At 40.4% G+C, this 20,908-nt stretch overlaps 1 protein-coding gene across 1 annotated transcript in view; it reads left to right on the plus strand.

Annotated features, from left to right (window-relative positions):
* The window catches only part of lrp1bb (low density lipoprotein receptor-related protein 1Bb), a 239,100-nt gene that overhangs the window by 156,973 nt on the left and 61,219 nt on the right, over positions 1-20,908 (plus strand). The window contains exons 33-43 of the mRNA XM_028393416.1: positions 4,279-4,419; positions 4,493-4,618; positions 4,752-4,883; positions 8,342-8,476; positions 8,776-8,905; positions 10,062-10,188; positions 10,334-10,485; positions 10,967-11,091; positions 11,253-11,624; positions 15,080-15,269; positions 17,102-17,306. Of these exons, the coding sequence (XP_028249217.1) occupies positions 4,279-4,419; positions 4,493-4,618; positions 4,752-4,883; positions 8,342-8,476; positions 8,776-8,905; positions 10,062-10,188; positions 10,334-10,485; positions 10,967-11,091; positions 11,253-11,624; positions 15,080-15,269; positions 17,102-17,306 (1,835 nt within the window). The remainder of the gene's footprint in view (positions 1-4,278; positions 4,420-4,492; positions 4,619-4,751; positions 4,884-8,341; positions 8,477-8,775; positions 8,906-10,061; positions 10,189-10,333; positions 10,486-10,966; positions 11,092-11,252; positions 11,625-15,079; positions 15,270-17,101; positions 17,307-20,908) is intronic.

The following is a 20,908-nucleotide window of genomic DNA, read 5'->3' on the forward strand; positions in this document are numbered from 1 at the left end:
ACAATTTTAATATCATATCAAAAATGTCATTACACATAAGCAGGGTAATGAATTGATTTCCAAAATCGAATATGTTCATTTGGGATTACAGTTTGCAAACAGAGGAGTCAGTGTGGATGCAGGTACTAACCCAGTTTCAGACTCTTCACTCAGGAGACTTTGTGTGTCATGTCAGACCATTACTTTTTTTGGTTAGATTTAGCTAGTAAATCTACATGGATAGATTTGAAAAGAAACATGGTTTGGGTTATAAGCTTTTACAAGGTCGAACATGTGCAACAAGCTTCTCTACCATTTTCTTGGCTACCATGGTAACGAGTTCCATCCTGCACAAGATTTGACATGTGTTTATTCACTCAGCTGCTGGAGGTCACATTCAGTCAGGTTCTAAAATATTGGAACAATATATACAACAACATTATTTTGTTGGCATTTAACCCCCATACACACAATGAATCAGAAATAAAACAGAGATGTGACAGAACTTACGTGTTACTGTTTTAATTCAAGGGGTTCAAAGGGGGTTCAAAGGGGTTTGACAAAATTGTGGCAGTAACCATTCAAAGATTTTTAGCCATAAACACACACAAGAATGCCACCAAGCAATACAACAGTCTGGAACATTCTTAAAAGAAGAAGTGGCTCAGCAACAGTAAAAGACCTGAAAGACCACAGAAGCACACTCTGGGAGAGGTAGGTGTGTCATTGTCAAAGTCTACTGTCTGAGATGGCTTTACAAGAAACCACTGGTCAGAAAGGGCAGATTAGACTGTACCAGAAAAACATCTAAAAAGCCTGTCTAGGTTTGGAATGAAATTCCTTGGACTGACGAAACCAAGATGAACTTGTACCAGAATGATATCAGAGAAAAGTGTGGAGAAGGAAAAGAACAGCTGATGATCTACAATCAGACGTGGGGGAGGCAGTGGTATGTCTGCTAATGGAACAGAGTCACTGCTGTTTAGTGATGCTGTGACTGCTGATAGAAGCAGCAGGGTGAATTCTGGGCTGTATAGATATATATGCCCAGATTCATACAAATGCTGCAAAGCTTACAGGAAACCACTCCACACTGGATAATGAAGCGCTGGGATGAGCTGGGATATTCTGTCAGTCACCTGATCTCAGACCAATAGAGCTGCTGTTCACTCACTGAAGACAAGGCTGAAGAGGGAGAAAGAGCCACAAACAAGCAGCAGCTGAAGACAGATGCAGTAAGAGCCCGCAGAGCATCTCATGGAAGGAAACAGCATTTAGTTATGAGCATGGGTTACATACTTCAGGCAGTCATTGACTGCAAAAGATCCGAGTACTAAAGGCAGTCCTTATGTTTGTTTCATTATATATGAGCTGCCAAAATGTGTGTGTACAGATAGCCTCAACCTTCTTCACATCGTAAGTGTTGTTTGTTCAATGTGGTGTTATACAAAGGCCACATAGCAAAAATCTTATTATTACAATATTTACGAACCTGATTGTAGCTATGTAAATGTCATTGTAATCTACTAAATCTTTTTTTTTTTTACCGGATTAGACAGCATATTAGTAATGAGAAATGGCTCAGCACTCATTGTGAAGATGCCACATGCAGTGTAACAACAATTCAGACTAAATTGTTCCAATTGAATGCACAACAGTTACAATGTCGTGCATTTGCTGATGTTCATTCATTGTTTTCTCTCAGACAGTTTCCTTATAGCAACATGCCTCCCTCCATTGTTATAGACCATCTAGCATAAACCTGGCTAAGCTGAAAATGAGGCTGGTGGAAGATAGCAGACAGACAGGTCATTTTCCACTCCTGAGCCTCTTTTGTTGTTGCCAAGAGCATAGACTATTTGTAATGCCTGTTACAAAGAAATGCCTCTTCTGCAAATTATGTTTTGGTCTGCATGTTGTAGGATGCAATTAAGTGCATTTGCTCTGTTTACTGCAAAGTTGTCTTCAGTATATCTCCTCTCTCTGTCTTGATTGTGTTTCTAGTTCTAGCAAACTCTGATTGAATACTAAATGGTACGAACAGATTGCACAGTAGCTGGCACTGGGAATGCAGCATGGATTTAAAAACACATATGTTGGAAAATAAACAGTGTGTTAGTTGACTTTGGTTAATTAAAGGCCTTTATGTCCTCTGCTGACTTAACAAACATCCTTAATGAGCAGAAATCCAACAATAGCTCTGTTGTCTCCTCTGCGAAAGCTTGATTGATCAGTTTGAAGTGGTTAAGGTTCACCGTGTGCAAACAAGGGAGGCTTGTTTACATGGTTGTGTAGATGAATGTATAGAAACACCTCCCACACAAATGTTTTACAAAGGTGCATGTAGAATGCACTTCTCTAGAAGGAATTAAGTATTTTTTGCTTTGTTGCTGTGCTTGAATTTCTTTTTTAGCATGTTTTTTTTTTATTTTGCTTCCGTGTCTTTGTGATTGCTCCTGCTGCTTGTGAAAAGCTATAATGAAGGCACTGTTAGTGACACAAGGTCGGCCCGCTCCGGTCCTAAGGCTTTGTAATAATTGGATTGGCTTGAGGGGAACGTGGGTGCTTCTGTTCGAAAGGTGTGAGTGATCCATCAGCCTTGACTTGCCTGGGATCAAACTAGCGGTTGAAGTGGAAATTGAATATGATGTGCCACAAGCGAGCAATCACACCTAGCCCGTGGTCCCCTAGGCATCAAATTAACACAGGGTGCAAAGCTAATCTCGGCTAGCATGCCCTCCAGGGTGTAATGTTTTGTAAACTACATGTAGACTGTCACTCTCACTCATGGGAATCTCTCTGATTTGTGGCAATGAGTATTACGATCCCTTTTAGGATGGCATTCAGCCCGAAGCTGTTAATACAAGAGGGAATTGTTTCCAGGTTTTTTTTGAAATAGTAAAAACGTCAGGAGAACAAAATAACATCTCACCTTCCAGGGACTTATGTCTGGAGGGCACATGCTGTAGTTGTTTTTGCAAATAAAAATATGTTCCTAAATTTCTTTACATGTTGTTTTTGACAGTCTTGTCTTTCACATTTAGTTTAGGTTGATAATATGGTTCACAAGGACTGGAGAAATAGTGCTGCTCAGAGTGGTTGATTTAGCATAAAATGTAACAAGAAATTTGCTTGTAAATGACATTGTGTGAAAACAAGGATCCATTAAATGAATGGATGGTGCTACTGAGCAAAGTAATTCCTTTGTGGAGGACTTCTTTTCCTCCAGGTCATCTGAGAATCCAAAGCTGATTGCTCCAGAGTTTAATATTGCTGCTAAATAATTTGCCATGTACAATGAAGTCTGTTTTTATATCACTTGTTGGTGTTTTTGCTGTCATTATTTTTTATCTTAGAGTTCTTCTCAGAGTTAATTTAATTTGCTGTTGCAGTTTTGGTCATTTCAAAAAGACTTGCTGTAAATCATATCCATCTCCACTTCATTTGTATTTTTTACACTGTATGGAGAGGAGCCACCTGACTCTTCTCCACTTTGCACTTCTCCACTTCAGCGGGATATTTAGAATTGAGAGTTCCTGTCACGTCTGTGGAGTCTGTGGCAAAGTGCCTGGACTGTGCATCACTGATTTCTGCTGAGGACAAAGTTGGCAGTTGGAGGATAGTGGTGGTGATGGTGGTGGTGGTGGTGATGGTGTGCTCTGTGGGCTGGGGTCAGGAGCTTATTGTGCAAGTGCCTGTTTGCAAAGACACACTCATCACTTATGCCACTGATGGAAGCACTACTGAGGCCCGGAGGGTTTTGTTCTCTGTCATGCAGGCCAGCCGCTCTGTCAGGAGCAGAACATAACAAAACAAACTACAGTAAATGCTCTCAGTTGCCCTAGCAGAGTCATCTATTTGTAGGCATGCGGTTAAAAAATCAAAGTTATTTTTACTTTGTAATAGGAACTTGTTTTTGTTCAGTGAAAACCTTCCCAAACATCAAAGTAACATGATTCAATGCTTCAAGATGCCCTCATCAGCAGCAGCAAGTGGGCATAGCAATGAACAGGGCAACTCACTCTTTAATCTCGAATCGGCTCAGAGGATGCCTCAATTATTAAGGGGCTTTAGAGCACAAGAGTGCCAGCCTTAAGGGATTAGAGTGCTAGCTGAATCACATCACTTGCACTTGGATTTGGTGATGAAGGGCGCTATTTGATTGTCTTTTAAAAGGCTAGTTTGCATCAAAATGTGATTTTCATACATTGCTTTTTGAACTAAAAAAAATAAAAAAAGCAAGTTTGCCCTTGCTGTGCAGTTTTGCTGAATGTGTGACATTGATATTGATGCTTACAGGTGGCAAACTGTGGTGGGCCGACGACGAATCCGGACAGCTGGGGACGGTCACCAAGAGAGACGGACGGAACCCGGTGATTTTACGAAACAAGACGAGCGGGGTGGTTCACATGAAGGTGTACGACAGGGAGGGTCAGAAAGGTAAGCAGACACCTGTCACACACAGAAAAACACACACTACCTACTTATGGTGGCGTTACTGTTTGCCATTCAGGAAAAAACCCATGCCAGGTGAACAACGGAGGGTGCTCGCAGCTCTGCTTCCCGACATCTGACAACACCCGGAGCTGCTCCTGCACCGTCGGCTATAACTTGCGCAGTGATCGCATGTCTTGTGAAGGTAAGATTTCCTGTTTCCTTTGCTCCACCTCATAGTCATTCAATGCAGTGTCCAAGATCTGTATATGTGGATCTTTCCCATGCAGTAATAACATGATTTGTGGTTTAATTTGGTCCCCTCTGTCATTTTTTAGGAGTGGACACATTTCTGATGTATTCCATTCATGAGGGGATCAGAGGGATTGCGCTTGATCCAAATGACAACAGTGAAGCCCTGATGCCCATCACAGGAACCTTGTTTGCGGTGGGAGTTGACTTTCATGCAGGTATGATACCATACCAATTTTTCAACACTTTAAACATATTATTATCTTCTGAATACACACAGCTGATCATTCAGGCTGGCCATGAGACCACACCTGTTCCACAATCACAAGCCCTCGCAGAAATTCACATGATCAAATGAGACTTAAGAAGAAAAACAAATATGGAGGACGATCAGCAGCATCAGCTGCTTTATGCATGAGACATTGTAAAGATACCTGTGTTGTTACAGTAATTCCACCAGTAGGTCTTGCTGTTCTATATTACATCTGGCGCCAGTTCTGTGTGTTTTGGTTGCCAGCATGTTTATCAGGTATAAAGGCACCATACCTCAGGCTGGTGATGCTTCCCGGTCGCGCTCTCATTGGCTATTACTGCATCCAGATGTGCAGGGAGGCAACGAGGCACAGGTGCAGCAAATTAGGGCAGGGCAGGTAATCAAAAGCAGATGGAGACACTGGAGCACAGGGTAGGTCAGCAAACCGGAAGGCAGAGGAGAGGTGAGTATGAAAACAAAACAGGAAAAAGGATAGATAACTCAAAGCATGGGTGTTGAGTAGGCTACATAACATAATAAGCTTCATCTTTAGCAATATATCGAGCTGTAGTTGATAAATGAAAGAAAACATTGGGGTTGTGTTTGCCAGTAAATGCTACTCTGTTAGTCTGCCACTGTCACAAATGGACTGTAGTAGCTGCCTGTTACATTTGTTGAGGTAGGCTGTTGCTACTTTCAAAAACGTCTTCGTGTCTTAATTATAAGTAAAACTGTGTCCATATTAGATTAGTTAGATTAGTACTAGATTAGTTTAGAAATACAGTGCATGATTTAGCAAGTAAATAAACTAGAAAGGTCTTTTTGCCCTTGGTCAGTTAAATTATGGTACACAACACGCTTACACCAGCAGGCCAGGTGCAGTGAATATTACAGATTAAAATGGTTACCATGGCAACTGTCGGTGGGTCAGATATATAAGTTGATGTTAGAAGTCATAATGTTATGGCTGACAGCCATGGCTCCTCCTGTTTTTTCCTTTATTTCCTTCCATTTGAAAAATCAGTAAGGAATAGAAAGGGTTCGGTGTTATACTGGGCTTCATATATCTAGAGTAATGGTTTATGAGCTTGTGGATTGAAGCATAGATGAAAGAGCAATAACTTCACATTATAGAGGAAGTATGAATAACAACAAAAATCACCTCATGAGGCTTCAAAACAATCCTTTAACAAAGCAGTTCCCAAGATATTGTATCAAATTACTGTAAGGTTGCAAAGCATGAACCCAATAGCTTGTGCCATCATTTCTTACAGACATGCTTCATTTTATATAGTGTATATGATAAAAATGATAGATTTTTTTCACTGACAAAATGCTATGAATATACTATAGGCTGGTAGCATCCAGCGTACTATATGATGTACTATAGGTTGCAGCTGAAGCATGATAAGAGAAAGAAAAAACAATGTGTAAAAAAATAAAAACATACTTTTTCATGGAAAAAGATGATGTAAAAAAATAAATGATGTAGTTGGAGGACAGGGCATGTAAATGAATACATTGATTGAATATTAACAAACAGAAACATGGTTCAGAGGCAGAGATCAGCAGACCTCCCCATGAAAGGAACTGTGTTCTGTTGACTACTGAAAGAAGGAAACAATACTGAGCAGCACATTCTGCAACAGACACTGGGGATATACAGTGCTCCAAACAACAGTTGTGCAAGAATTTTTTAAAGCTAGTGAAATATATCTGTGTGGTTCTTGGGTTTTAGAATCTGTACTTTTTTGTTTTAAACACAAGGCTCGTTACCATGGTATTTGAGAAAGTGGCAAAAAAGCCTGTTGCAGATGGAAGACGTGTGCCTTATACTGTACATAAATGCCTCTGTGGGAGGCTCTGACGTTGCCATGTTGGCAGCATCGCAGTCCACCTTGACTCCTCATTAATCAAAATAAAGACAAGGAGGTGAAGTGCAAGTTGAGCTGAGGTGGTGGGTGGTTGTTTGAGCTGCAAGCTTGTACTGTGCGTTGGCACCGTCCTGTCACTCAAAGCTGACATAACACATAATTGTGCAAAAATGGCTTCTTAAAATTCACCCCCTGTACAATTGTCACAAACTTGTCAACTGAGAACAACAAAGGTTTTTATACCAGGATGTAAACATGTTGCTGTAAAGTTTGATGTTTTTAACATGGAGGTCTATGGGCATTAACTTTTGGAGCCAGCTCCCAGAGGCCACATAGGGAACTGCAGTTGTTGATGCTTTATTTCTCATGCAATCCCTGCTTGTAGCATAGGCTCAATATTATGACAGTACAGTTTAAACATCAAATTTTAGGTCAAAGGCACATGGTTTAAATTAGTATACCTTTTGTTGCAATCAAAATTGGGAGCCCTCCTGCTGATGGGTGTCCAAGTGATAGAGGAGAAGAGGAGGTAGATAGGGAAGAGAAAGGAGGAATCCTAAAAGGATTGTTTAGTGTAATATATCTCTTTTTTTCAATTCTCATCTCTACTTTTGGAACTAATTTGATGATCAGATATATTTTTCAGTGTGGATTTTCATAATATAGTTGACATGAGGTTAAGTTAAGCATTATAATTTGCTAAAAACAGACAATGTAGGCCTAACAGGAAAACAAGAGCAGCTTGGGATCCTCATTACACAAGTAATAGTCATGACTCAGTCACTTATCCAGTAGCTATCAAGAGATCCTGAAATCAGATTCTGAATCTGAGAGACTTCAAAGGTCGATAGCAATTTCAAAGTGTGACCACAGCTTTTGGAAAAGAGGAAATGAGCTGGATCCAAAGTTAGACGTTGGCAAAGCACCGAACAAGATTGACGATTGTCTTCACCTTTATTACCTTGGGCAGGTGAACATGTAAATGTGTTTCTAAGCTGTCTGAGAGCAGCACATATCATTTACAAGTCATTATAGAAGCCAGGGTAGAACGGATAAAAGCCCTGCAGCTTCAGTCTGCCGTGTGTCACCAACGTATTAACAGAGTGTGAAGACAGCGGGAACAAGAAAGTACAATTAAATAAATAAGTCTATTGCAACAATTTGCACGAAGCCAGACTGCTACCTACAAAATGATAACCCTGTCCTCTACAAAAATGGAATACTATTTTGTATGCTTATGTAATAGAGCTGTAAAATCAAAAAGGAGTCTATAACACTTTTACCAACGCCATGTTTTTCATGAAGCAATATACTGCCTTGTAAAATTTGACCAACAATTACCTTTCCTGCCCAGGCACTGTGTGTCAACATAGAGGTGTGCTTGAGCTGTAGGTATTTTCACCATCATGCTTTATAGTGCCACACAACATCTGGTGAAATGGGCCATGCTGCAGTAAAAAATGAGCTGCTTTGTTTGAGGGCATAAATGCTTTTTGTCTGCAGTAGCATCATTCCTTTTTTCCCGTTAAGCTTATGATGTGTCTCACAGGAAATGACACCGTGTATTGGACTGACATGGGACTGAACAGAATATCCCGCGCCAAGCGCGATCAGACCTGGAGGGAAGACATCATTACTACTGGCATCAGTCGGGTGGAAGGCATCGCCGTTGACTGGATCGCTGGTTAGTATTGTGACTCCACAGGCCCTGCAGTTATTACCACAGGCTGTCAAATTGGTATCGATTGGTGAGAATTCTCACTTTGGGTTCAATGCCTCTAGTTGTGAAATCGAGTAGATGTCTTTGTTTTGATCCGGGCTGCTAAAAACATTAAGCGTTACTGACAACGTTGGATATCCCCTCCACACCGAGTAAATTCACAATTGCATGTGCAAAATTGCATTTAAAATAGCGAATGTGTAACTTGTATCATGTATACCTGGGAATCAATATACCTTGGGTTGCTGTTGCTTGCTCCACAGGCAACCTCTATTGGACAGACCATGGTTTTAACCTAATAGAAATCTCACGTCTGAACGGTGCATACCGCTCTGTGGTCATATCTGAAGGACTTGATCAGCCGAGAGCCATTGCTGTACATCCACAAAAAGGGTAGGTGGCATCTGTGTGTTTTTTCCTTTTTCTATCCCCCATATCCAATTGAAACCTTTTATTATATAAAGACATCTGAGGAAATATACTGTATTTATTGCACAATAAGCAAAAAATTGACTTATTGACTAATACTGGTTTTTCACACAAACACTTACTAAGCACTTTATCAGAAACACCTATGCACCTGCTTATTTATGCAAATATGCTATCAGCCAATTGTACATGGCAGCTGTGAAGCATGCAGTCTGCAGATACAGGTCAGGAGCCTCTGTTAAAGTGGGCTACAGCAGGCCAAGAAAACCACAACAACAAGCAGCCAAGAAAAGAAATCTTAGGCTGCAGAAATCTTACCAATGCTGGACAGATGAAGTGTAGCCTGGTCTGATGACCCCCTTGTTTTTGCTGAAGCAGCAGATTGTAGGCTATCAACAGTGTGAATGCGTGGACCCAGTCCTGGTTTTGTGCTAACAGTCCAATCTGGTGTTAGTGTAATGGTGTGAAGAATGTTTCCTTGTCAACAAAAACATTGAATTGCATAGTCTGTCTGAGAATTGTTCCACATTTTAGCATTGCTTAATGGCCCCCACTGCTTTATGTAGCGTGTGTCTACATAACAGCATTCATCCATCAACCAATCCGTATGCATCTTTGCAAGACATCTAGGCTTGGCTACAAACAGTCCTAACCTACAATAGATAGGCAAAAGTATGTGTATGGCCAGGCACCACGATGAGTAGTCTATAAAATGTCAGTAATTGTTTAATCATGGACAATCAATCAATAATCAGTTATCAGCTACAGATGTAGTATGCTGCAGCATTAAAATTTTCCAACTTTAAAATTAAAAGTTAAAAATATGCTACAGTAGCTTTCATGTAGGCCTACTTTTTAGTTAGATAGCGTGACAAGGAGGTGAAGTGCTTTTTTTCATATTAAAATGAGGGCACCATTCCAAATCATCATGCTATTTTGATACAAGATTGTGTTATGCAGTTGCTTGTTAGGATCTTTGTCATAATGCATAATGCCATTGATATTACTGCCTTACATCCTGTTTTAGCTTTTGTAAGAAAATGCTTGCTTTTTGTATCTTTAATGCCAAAAAGATATTTTTGTGTAATGTAATGTTTACCTAATATAATTTGCTGCACAGATATCTCTTCTGGACTGAGTGGGGCCAGAACCCCTGCATCGGTCGCTCCCGCCTGGATGGTTCAGACCAGGTTACCTTGGTTAACTCAGGCATCATGTGGCCCAACGGGATTTCCATAGACTACGAGGTACAGCTGCTGCACACAGATGGACCTCAGCATCATCCACACCACTACTTCCTGCACCCCCTACCGCTTTCACCCTTTTGTGGCTGAAATATGACTATGTCTAAGAGGTTCGGTTTGTGATATGCATTTTAAAATTGCCTTCCAGGAAAATACATTATACTGGTGTGACGCACGCACAGATAAGATCGAGAGGATCAACCTTGAGACAGGTGAGAGCCGGGAGATTGTACTGTCAGTGGCCAACGTAGACCTGTTCTCAGTGGCTGTGTTTGGGCCTTACATCTACTGGTCTGACAGGTAATTTATTATTTACTTTAATGCACACACTCAAAGCCTGTGTAGTAACCTGATATTAGCCTTTCCCTCCAAAGGTCCCTTTCGAAAATACTAACAACAGCAGTTTCTCTTGGCGATGGACACCACCTATTTTTGTAAACACTGAGTTGTCTGTAAAAATCCGGCACAGTTAAATTATGTAATGCTTTATTGTAATGCATTTTTATACTTGCTGTTTGGAACATAGTAGTTAAACCTGTCTTGCATGACTTGAAGATCAATCATCTTAATCACTCCAGTTTACAAGAGGGATAACAGTGGAAAGAAGTTCATCAACTTTAATTGTGTCACAGCTGGGTGAACTTTGCATTACTCTTGTCCGATTACATTTATTCACACTGTATGTCTATCTAACTGTTGTTTTCCGGCCTCAGTCAAAAGTCAGATCACAGTATGCCCTCTGCTCTCAAACATAAAACTACTTTTTTTGCTCCTGATCCAGGGCCCACTCCAATGGTTCAATCCGACGTGGCTTAAAGACTGACACCAGTGAAGCTGCGACCATGAGAAGTGGTTTAGGGGTCAATCTGAAGGATGTGACAGTCTTCAATAGAGGCAGAGAAAAAGGTACAGCTATTATAAATCCTGAATGACTTCAAATTTTGTACTCTGTGGCAGCCTCACTGCAGGATTTTCATCTGTCATGTATAATCGGGTCACTTTAAACATGATTGCACAGAGCAGGAACTGAGTCAAACTACTAACTGAACATGTGTTTGGTTGTGAAGGCACCAACCCCTGCGCCAGGAGTAACGGTGGCTGCCAGCAGCTGTGCTTTCACCTGGGCAGCGGTCGCCGCACCTGCTCCTGCGCCCACGGCAGGCTGGCAGAGGACGGCTTTGCCTGCAAGCGCTATGGAGGTTATTTACTATACTCTGAGAGGACAATACTCAAAAGCATCCATCTTTCAGATGAACATGACCTCAACTCACCTGTCCAGCCTTTCGAGAATCCTGCGTTTTTCAAGAATGTCATTGCACTGGCCTTTGACTACAGCCAGAAGGAATCTGGGACCAACCGCATCTTTTTTAGCGACGTCCATTTTGGAAATATCCAGGTTGTTAATGACGACTGGACAGGAAGATCTGTCATTGTCGAAAGTAAGTGCATTTCATATTACTGTTTCTACATTACCGTTTGTTATGTTATGTTATGTTAGTTTGGCACGATGTTGTAATGTGGTTTGTCAGACATGTTTTATGTGCCTGCCATGGAGGCGTATTTAATTAATCCTGTATCTGCGTTGCCTGTGTGCTTAAGTATGAACTCTAATAATATACATTACATTCTAGAGCTAAGCGGCGATGTAGCTGACTAGATCTAGCATATGTACACTGACCCAAGACTGCAGCTGCCGGCAGCCACATGAATGGTGTTGACAAGGTGTCATTTTTATTTCAGTTTTAATTAAGGGGCAATGTTATTTAGAATATTCACACAGCATTAAGTACGCCTTCTGTAAGACAGCTTAAAGCCTTCTGAGTGATTGAACCAGGACCAGTCCTTCTCTATTACTCTGTGAAGCTCAGTCAAGGCTGTCTCGATAAGCATGACTGGAGTCAGATGAACAGCAAAAGTCTCTGTTCTGCTCAGCTAGCATCCTCCAGCATTCTGTGAAGTTTCCACTGGGAGCAGAGCTCAGCACCTTCCCACCCTCCTCCTCACACCGGGAGACTGGCAGAGTGTTACTGATCCACTCACCCACCCCCTCCCCGCCCCAAGCCCGTCTTCCACACTCCTGCTGAGGGAGCTTTCTGCTTATTTATTTATCTCACAGAAATGAACAAGCGTTATCAAGGACCATCTGTCTGGATTTGTAAGTGTCCTTCACACTTTAGCACTTGTGAAATGCAAAACTAAAGTGGTGCATATAATTAATTTGAATGGAAATTACAATTCTAAATGTAGTCCCTTTTTTTTCTTTTTCAAAATCAGCAAAAAATTGTTTAGGTGCAGCTTCAGTACAGAGTGTATAGCTGTGGAATGATGACCCTCGATTCCATTTAGATGATGTTATTTAAAAGGCCTCAGGCAGTATCTAAACCTGCACTGTACATAAAATCTAGACCATCTTCTCTTTTCTTTTGAAACTTTCTGCCTAAATACCGTCATTGAGGAAAGGTGAAGATGTTAATCATCCATATTTCCCTAATTAAACTCTTCGTCCCCCATTAATTACTCCCTCGCCGGGCCAACAATTTGTGAGAAACTCCAAGCTGCCAGACGGCTTTTATTGCAAACTATTAATTAGCGGCCGGCTGACTCAGGTAGAGTCTTAAGTATTCTGAAATATGGTTTATAGGGTTTTAGATGCAGGGTTACAGCCAAATTATATAACATAAATTATCCAACAATAGCCACATGTTCACCTTTTAGATGAATTGGAAACACCATTGACACATGAAAGCATGTGCAAAATGTTTAGGCAGATTGGTTTTATGTATATTTCATATATATATTTACACTATATGGCAAATGTATGTGGGCAGCGAGCCACTAGATGATTCTTCCATCCTTCATTTTTGTGGTTCCCTGTCCAGCCCATTTAAGCATTTGTAAGTCTGATGAAATGTGTTCTTCTACACCAACTGTGAGGATAATTTCTTTGAAACAGGAAGTCGACAAACATGCAGTCATCATCTAAATACTCATTATATGCTCTAAAGCTGCAACAATTAAATTAGTCACAGAATTTAGGTTTTAAACTGTTCTCTAACACTAAAAACAACAAGATTTGCAAGATATTTTCTACTGGTTTGTCCATAATGTCAGAATACAGTAATTGATTGGTTATGGATAATTACCGTAATCAATATGCAAACAATCACCAGATGGAGATCTCATAGATTGCAGCTTTAACATTTTCAACTAAAAACAGACCAGCATTTTGCTAAAGTTGCACATGGAAACATACAGTATATTATTTATATATTTAGTGTATGTATTATTATTTGCATTGTTATTGGCTTAAATTTGAATGTTGGTAGGTTGATTCTTATGTTCCTGTTATCATGCAGTAAACGCACATTTAAACACAGATAAGTAACACATCAACAAATCCACATAAAACACAATGATTCATTCAGATCCTATCTGGTTAAGAGCCTGTTCTGAAGGCCTTGGGTCTTTGTTAAATTCTGGCATGCTACTAAACTTTGAATTTTTCTTTCTGCTTTGTGTTGTGGTGGTGGTTTTTTAACTATTTTGTGGAGTTTGAATTGTGAATGTGAATTTAATTTATTTTTTTTGTAATTTGTGATTTTTTTTTGTCTGCTTTCTTGTAAACTTTTTGTAGTCCTGCTGTGTGCACTCAGTTTTTATCAGAAATACATAGATTTTTTTTCATTTGGCTCTGTCAAAATCAAATGAAAACTCTGTCTTATAATAATCCATGGGGAGGAATAGTGTGCGTGAGTACATGACAGCCCCATGACCTAATGTTTCCCGAATGATGCTTGTGTTGCATATGGTGAAAGTCATTGTCAGTTGGTAATTTATAATTAAATAGAAAAAAAGTGAGAAACATGAAAATGGGCAGATTTTACTGCCAGTGATCATTGTCTGTCTCTAGAGGGTCCCTCCCTGTCAGTCATATTCATGCATTAACATGGGAGGCAGCTGCGGCCTTTTTATATTCTGTGTTTAGGAAATTGGTTTGCGATGAAAACATATTCGGTTCCTGAGTGACTGTTGCATCAACAAATGGTTGTCTGTCTAGTGTAGTGAGGCATGAAGTTATTTACCTGTCAGTCAGTGTGGAAACACAATCCCTATACTAACACAATTGGAGCCTTCCATCTGTAAGAGCAGTCAATATTTTTACCCTAAATACACACAACAGACAACTTGTGGCCCTAGATGACAGTGGCCGTGGCACATGTATGAAAATTCTCAATTAAAAAACTGGACTTGCCTAAATTTAATTTATAAAGGAGACAAGGCTCTAATGAGTCCATTTAAACTCCCAGTACAACCAAAGGGGTGGAGCGCTGGTAGAGCCGGGGTGGACGGGTAGGTTTGAAAGCAAGAAGTTCTCACTGTGAGTCGGCACTCATTTGTCACTCAAAGCCGTCTTATTGTGAATTATGCAACATTTTAAGTATGAAAATAGTTCAAACAAGTGAGATGGCACAGAGAGGGAACTCATCAAGAGAGAACAAAAACTGTTTTTGTACCAAGCTGTAAACGACTCACATTTGGAGCCAGTCCCTAGAGGGGCAGGGGGGACTGCAGTTTTTGACACTTCCACAACATGAGCCTCATTTCTCAGCCGTAAAGGTTGCTGCTTTAGTTTAATGATGAATTGGATGGTCAAAGGTCAAGCTCACTGTAAAGTCATGTTTTACTTGGGAACAAAATATCTTTATAAAGTTCCATTTGACTTAAGGATGTTCTGGTTTGGTCTTGTCAAAGTTTAAAGGTCAAAATCACTATGACCTCAAACCTGTTCAGATTTGGATTTAGCAGTTGTTCCAAGGATTTAACAACCGATTACTCTGTGGTCAAACATTACTACAAGAAATAGCCAACCATTCTAATGTGTCTCTTCGTTTAGATGTGGGTTCTGTGGAAGGCCTGGCTTACCATCGGGCCTGGGACACCTTGTATTGGACCAGCTCCACTACGTCTACCATCACGAGACAAACTGTGGACCAGAGACGAACCGGCGCCTTCAGCAGGCAGGCTGTGGTGACACTTTCAGAGGAAGACCACCCACACGTCCTTGCTCTGGATGAGTGTCAAAGGTCAGTAGCTCCTCTTCGTCATCACAATACACACACACATCCTCTCATCAGTCACTTAATCTGTGACCAAACTGGTTGATGTATGTCTAACTTTGTTTTCACAATTATAGGCCCTCTCAAGCACTTTATGCTTCTTTAACGCTGATGACGCCACACCCTACATGGCATTGATCTCAATGTTTGTATTTAATATCAGATTAAATCTAAGAGACAACCTTGGTTCTATTTAATGCACCAGGAGAGCAAATAATAGCATAATGGCATTAGAAAACATTGAGAACATGAAATAATTATATTAGACACATGTCTCATTACACTTAATACTTGCTGGCAGAGTTTTAACAAGATGACATCACTGCTGTTTTAAAATCCATATCCTGGCTTCCCATTAGTGGGAGGACAGTTTTTAAAATCCTTGTACATGTCTATAAATCTATTCATGGACTACGTTGTTGATATGCTGCCAGGATATGCTCAAGGTAGAGCTTTGAAATCCACAGATTGTCTGCTGCATGCTGTAACACAAATGCAGACAAATGGAATAGCACAGCAAAAACAAACGAGGCTTTTAAGTGCATGCTGCTCCTGCTTCACACCTTCTTTCTACTGGGATTGTAATACAAGTTCACTCCCATGTTATTAGAGATTAGCTTTGCCTCTCTGAACAAATAATAGTTGTATAGAAAGTAGTTTGTTTAGCAGATTTCTGCACCCACAACAATCAGTTATGTAGTAATTATCGAGTCTGATCAATAATGTGCAGTTCATTTCTAGGCAGGATCCATATGAGAATGCTGTTGTGTTCTGTATTGGGGGGCAATTTTTACATGTCAAGTGTAAGTGTTGTGTTCTGTTTTGGGCTGCACCCAGAACCCCAATTTAACAGTCTCATCTCTGTGTCGAGAAAAGAGGAAATGTGTCCTGTCTTGTTCAGAAAGTAAAACATCACAATTCCTGTTCCATCTAGTGCAGGTTGTATTTATCATGCATATAGACCTGTTGTGATAAGAGTGAGTATCCTGCTTCTCCTGTTATACTAACTAAATTAATTTCTTGACCTCAGACTATACTTGGTTGGCAGTTGGGCTCCACATCCATCCCAATGCAGAATCACTGTCTGATAATTAGAATTCAAGAACTCGAGTGATTAATTAGTAGCCCCTGGTTGTGACCTCTGACCTGAATCTTTATTATCACACTCCAGTGGACTTCCATGACTCCATTACAGCATGAGCTGAGAGACTGGGGCTTGAAAAATGGTTTGTAGAAAACATAGACAGCTCCTTTTCCAGTAATTTGTCTGCATAGCTGTCCATCTCTCACATCCCACATAAGCTACGATATATATCTTTTATTTATTTTCTCACCAGCTGTTATCTGTTTTTCATATTCTCACACAGACGAATATGCATAATGACCTTTATCACACAACCTGTGATGGTAATCTCTTTCATCTAATTGAAAGAGAGCTACACTCTATCAGTGAGAACTCCTTCAGGGTAAAAAGGAAGCCAATGAGGGCTTGGCAGCTATGGAATAATGTTTAGGATTGACTGACATTTTATGGAGAACATTCACCTGTTGTTTGTTGTGGATTTCACGGGTCATATACTGGGGCATTAGCTGTAATTGAATTTCATGTGACACACACATCTGCTTTGTTCTTGCTGAGCTGGCATGAATCTGTAGGAGCACAGAGGTGAAGTAAGAGAAGGAAGGATTCTCCGGTGATACCTGCTGCTTCAGCTGAATCCACTTCCTGTTGTTAGACTATGTGAAAAAATACTGCCCGTCTTGTTTTTAAATGCTTGCTGTCTATCACACATTTTTAGCCTGATGTTTTGGACCAACTGGAACGAGCAGAGGCCCAGCATCATGAGGTCCACCTTAGCAGGCAAGAACATGAGGATTGTCATCAGTTCTGACATCTTGACGCCGAATGGACTGACTATTGACCACAAAGCAGAGAAGCTCTACTTTTCAGACGGAAGCCTTGGCAAGATCGAAAGATGTGACTACGATGGTACCAGCAGATATGTGAGTATAAAAATAATGCCTACTAATAAAAGGCATTGATTTTGTTGGACTGTCCTTTGAATATGCATATTTTATCTTTCAGTAAACAGTCGCTTTAAATTGTGCATACGTGAGACTGCTTACCTTATATTCATGATTCTATTATTTATAATGTAACATTTAACAATGCAACGAAAAAAAGAATTTAACAGTGGTTTATTTGATAATATAGTAATTATTCTATTTTGGTGTTTTTTTGTCTTTCTACTGGACATGCATTATGCTGCTAGCACAACTGAAGAGGTGAATAGGTGACATTCGGTTGTAAGGGGTAGAGCAGTACACCCACTACTACAATAGCTGAACTAAAGCTATAAAAATTCCAAAACACCAAAAAAGACAAGTAGTGTGGAAAACACACAATAGAAGCAGACTCCCAAAACCAAATAATGGACTAAAATACACAAGTCTGTACAACCAAGGTCTGAAAGATTTTAATTATATCTGATGCCACAAGATTGATTTTTGAAATCGTGGTAGGAAAAATGAGCCGACATATAAAGATCCTAACAGCACAGAAAAACAAACGGAGACAGAAGGAAACACTCCACTACCACTGCACTGCTGAACAACCATAGCTCGAAACATCTGCAGTCATTCAACAAATAATGTTGTTGCACATTATCAAACCACAATTATTTAGGGCAGTGAATTAATCTGTTTGCAACAAGCAAAAGATGGTTGTAAAATAACCAAAGGATCTGATGGCCTTGTTCGGAAAAAAACAAGCCTTTCATTCTGTTTAATTATTCCACTGTTTGTACTGCAAATCAACAGACACGCTGAAAAATTATACATCAGTTCAAATGTCTTTCTCATTAATGACTCCCTCAGGCCATCCGCTTTTGCTAGGCCTCCCCCGAATGTCCCCATCCAAACCAAGGAAAACAGCTTGCCAAAATAACGTTTCTTTTCATTTAAGACTCTTAATTTATAAATCCCAAGTTGCAATAAAAAAAATTAGAAAGGCATTCATGTCCTTCCTTCCTCTTTTCAATTTCAGTAAGGAAGATAGTACAATATGAAGAATTTTGCTTCAACTTTATGGCACAAGTAAAATTGTGCACAACAGGATTCAGCCTGACTGTCCATGCATTAGCATGGAGACGACCCCTGTATTTAAACTAGATGAAAGTAGCGAATGGAATTGGCTATGACTGTCACAACCCTAATAAACCTGTTTATATCCTTTCTGACCCCACCCTGTTTCTAGGAGCACCGTATGTGCACAGGTGGAAAGTCAGAGCTGCTTGGTACAGAAGACGCATATTTATGTGCAGTCAAACTGCACTTTCTTTTTTTTTGGTTACAGCTTGGAGGGTGCAGATGGTTTCCTTAATCACAAAAGTCATTCCTGTACAAAAGTAAATAAAACTCAGCGAGGGGAGTTTACATTTCATCCATAACAGTTCCATGCATAATGTATAGCATCCCAACTGTGGCATAGCAGCTGTGTCCAGGGTGTGGAGAGGATTACGGTACAAGGTGGCCCTTTTTTGCTTTGGATTTCACTTCTCTTTTGACATGACCTCTGCAGCTCAGCACCTTGGCCCATCTCAATTAGTTACCCATATGTTTGATGAGCCAGGTCACTAGGCTTAGAAAGTCTTCACCTTTGGGTCCCCACTGGCCCTTGCAGCAGTCTAGTCTTGCTAATGAAGGCTTTGCAGTGAGGCTGCTCTGGGTGCTGATTCTCCATTCCAATTAAAATGTGTAAATTAAACAGCGATAGCTGACTGTCAACTTCAGCACTTAACCAAACTATAGTTGTGGAAATATTAAAACAACGCAGCATGTGTGCTAGAAGCTTATAGTGGAGATGGAAGCTTAAGACCCTTTCACTTTGAAGTCTTCTGATTGTTTTTCAGTTTGCACTGATGTAAACAAATCAGCAAAACATGTTAGTGGCTGAAGGTCCGAACCAATGTCTAGCAACCACTAAATTATTCCCATCAATAACTTGAATAGAAGAAAAAGAAACATAGCACGATTTCAAACAGAGCTGCGCACATTCATGCACACATGCACAATGGTGGACACGTTATTAATCAGGCTGCTTAAAATCAGTCAGGCTCTAACAGTAAATGATGTAAAAGCCACTTTTCTTTTGCAAACAGATGAGCTGTCACACAGTCACACTTCACTTGCTGTCACGACATAGTTGAATTTGTTAGCCCAGCCTATATTAATTAATATGTAGTATGGGATAGTGTGTTACTACAGGGTTTCGTCCGCAGTATCACACGAGAGAGAGAGAGAGCTGCGCTTTTACACCCATGGCCCAGCTGTCTTCAGTAATTATCCCCAATGCAGTGACAGGGTCAATTAGAATCGTACATCAACTGACACTGTGCTTTTCACTTTATGCAGGTAAGCTGGGTAAAGTGAAAGGCACAATTTAAAAACCCTGTATTTTTCTTAATTTTTATTCACAACAAATCTAAAAAGACATCTGCTGTGCTCCCCTGTGTCGCCCCTCCCCTCACACATGATGATATAATTTCCTACCCAGCTCAGCTTTTATTTATTTATTTTAACCATGCCAGACAACAACTCTATCCATGCCATGTGTGCTCCAGGATGTATGAAGAGGTGCTGAAAATTATAAAAAAATATGCTGGCTTATTTGCTAGCTTGGATGGATGCGCATCTGTGCCAAGCACCTGCTGTGCCCATGGTGGTGCTTTGGCCAGAGTACAGAACCGGGCTGTCCGTGTTATTTTTATACTGTATCCAGCTGCTAATCAATACTCAATACACTTGCCCTTTAGGTAAAGGATTTGTTTTTTGTTGATAGCACAGGTGCAATAACACACATTGTAAAGCAGCACCTTTGCAATGAGTCATATGAATGTAAACTTTGAAGGCAGTGGAGTGTCTCTGAGAGCGCAGCTACTTCACCGCAGCAGTGCCATTATCTGCTGACAGTGTTGTTGGTGACAAGAACAAGAGCTTGTTGCACAGCTCACTCCTCAGTGCCATTTTCAGAACAGAGCCCCCTGCCATTAATGAAGGCCCTGCTTTACAGATGGCAGTGGAATACATAAGAGGGGAGGATATCAACACGTTTACCTTTTTTATTTTTTGTTAGAATAGAGAAAATATAAACCGAGAGCGGCAGGGATTGGTTAGAAAAACATGAGCTCAATGTCAACAGTGTTTTCTCTGGACAGAAGGTCTTTGCAATTGTCACTTGCAAGTTTGTCTATGGAAATAGTATGTCTAAGTTTTGTTTGAATGAACTGAGTAATTTTGCCATTCATATAAATCATGAGTTCAGCACAACATTAATATGTCAGCGGCTGTAAATTTTATGTCACCCAAATCTAATTTCATACTGTATCAGTATGTTCTACACTCTTCTCCATCTGGAATTTACCTCTCCATCCTCTCCGTGTCTCTCACTTGCCTGATGGCCAGTTGTTGCATTCACACGCTGGGCTCCTTTAATCAACACCTGTCCTATTAATCCCAGTATGGCACAGGGCTAATGTGATGCCGCTTACAAGCCTGTCCCGCTAATAGCTGAGACTGTGGAGCTGCTGGAAGTCCCTGATCACCCT

This window comes from Parambassis ranga, chromosome 21 (genome assembly GCF_900634625.1).
Source record: "Parambassis ranga chromosome 21, fParRan2.1, whole genome shotgun sequence".
NCBI lineage: Eukaryota > Metazoa > Chordata > Actinopteri > Ambassidae > Parambassis > Parambassis ranga.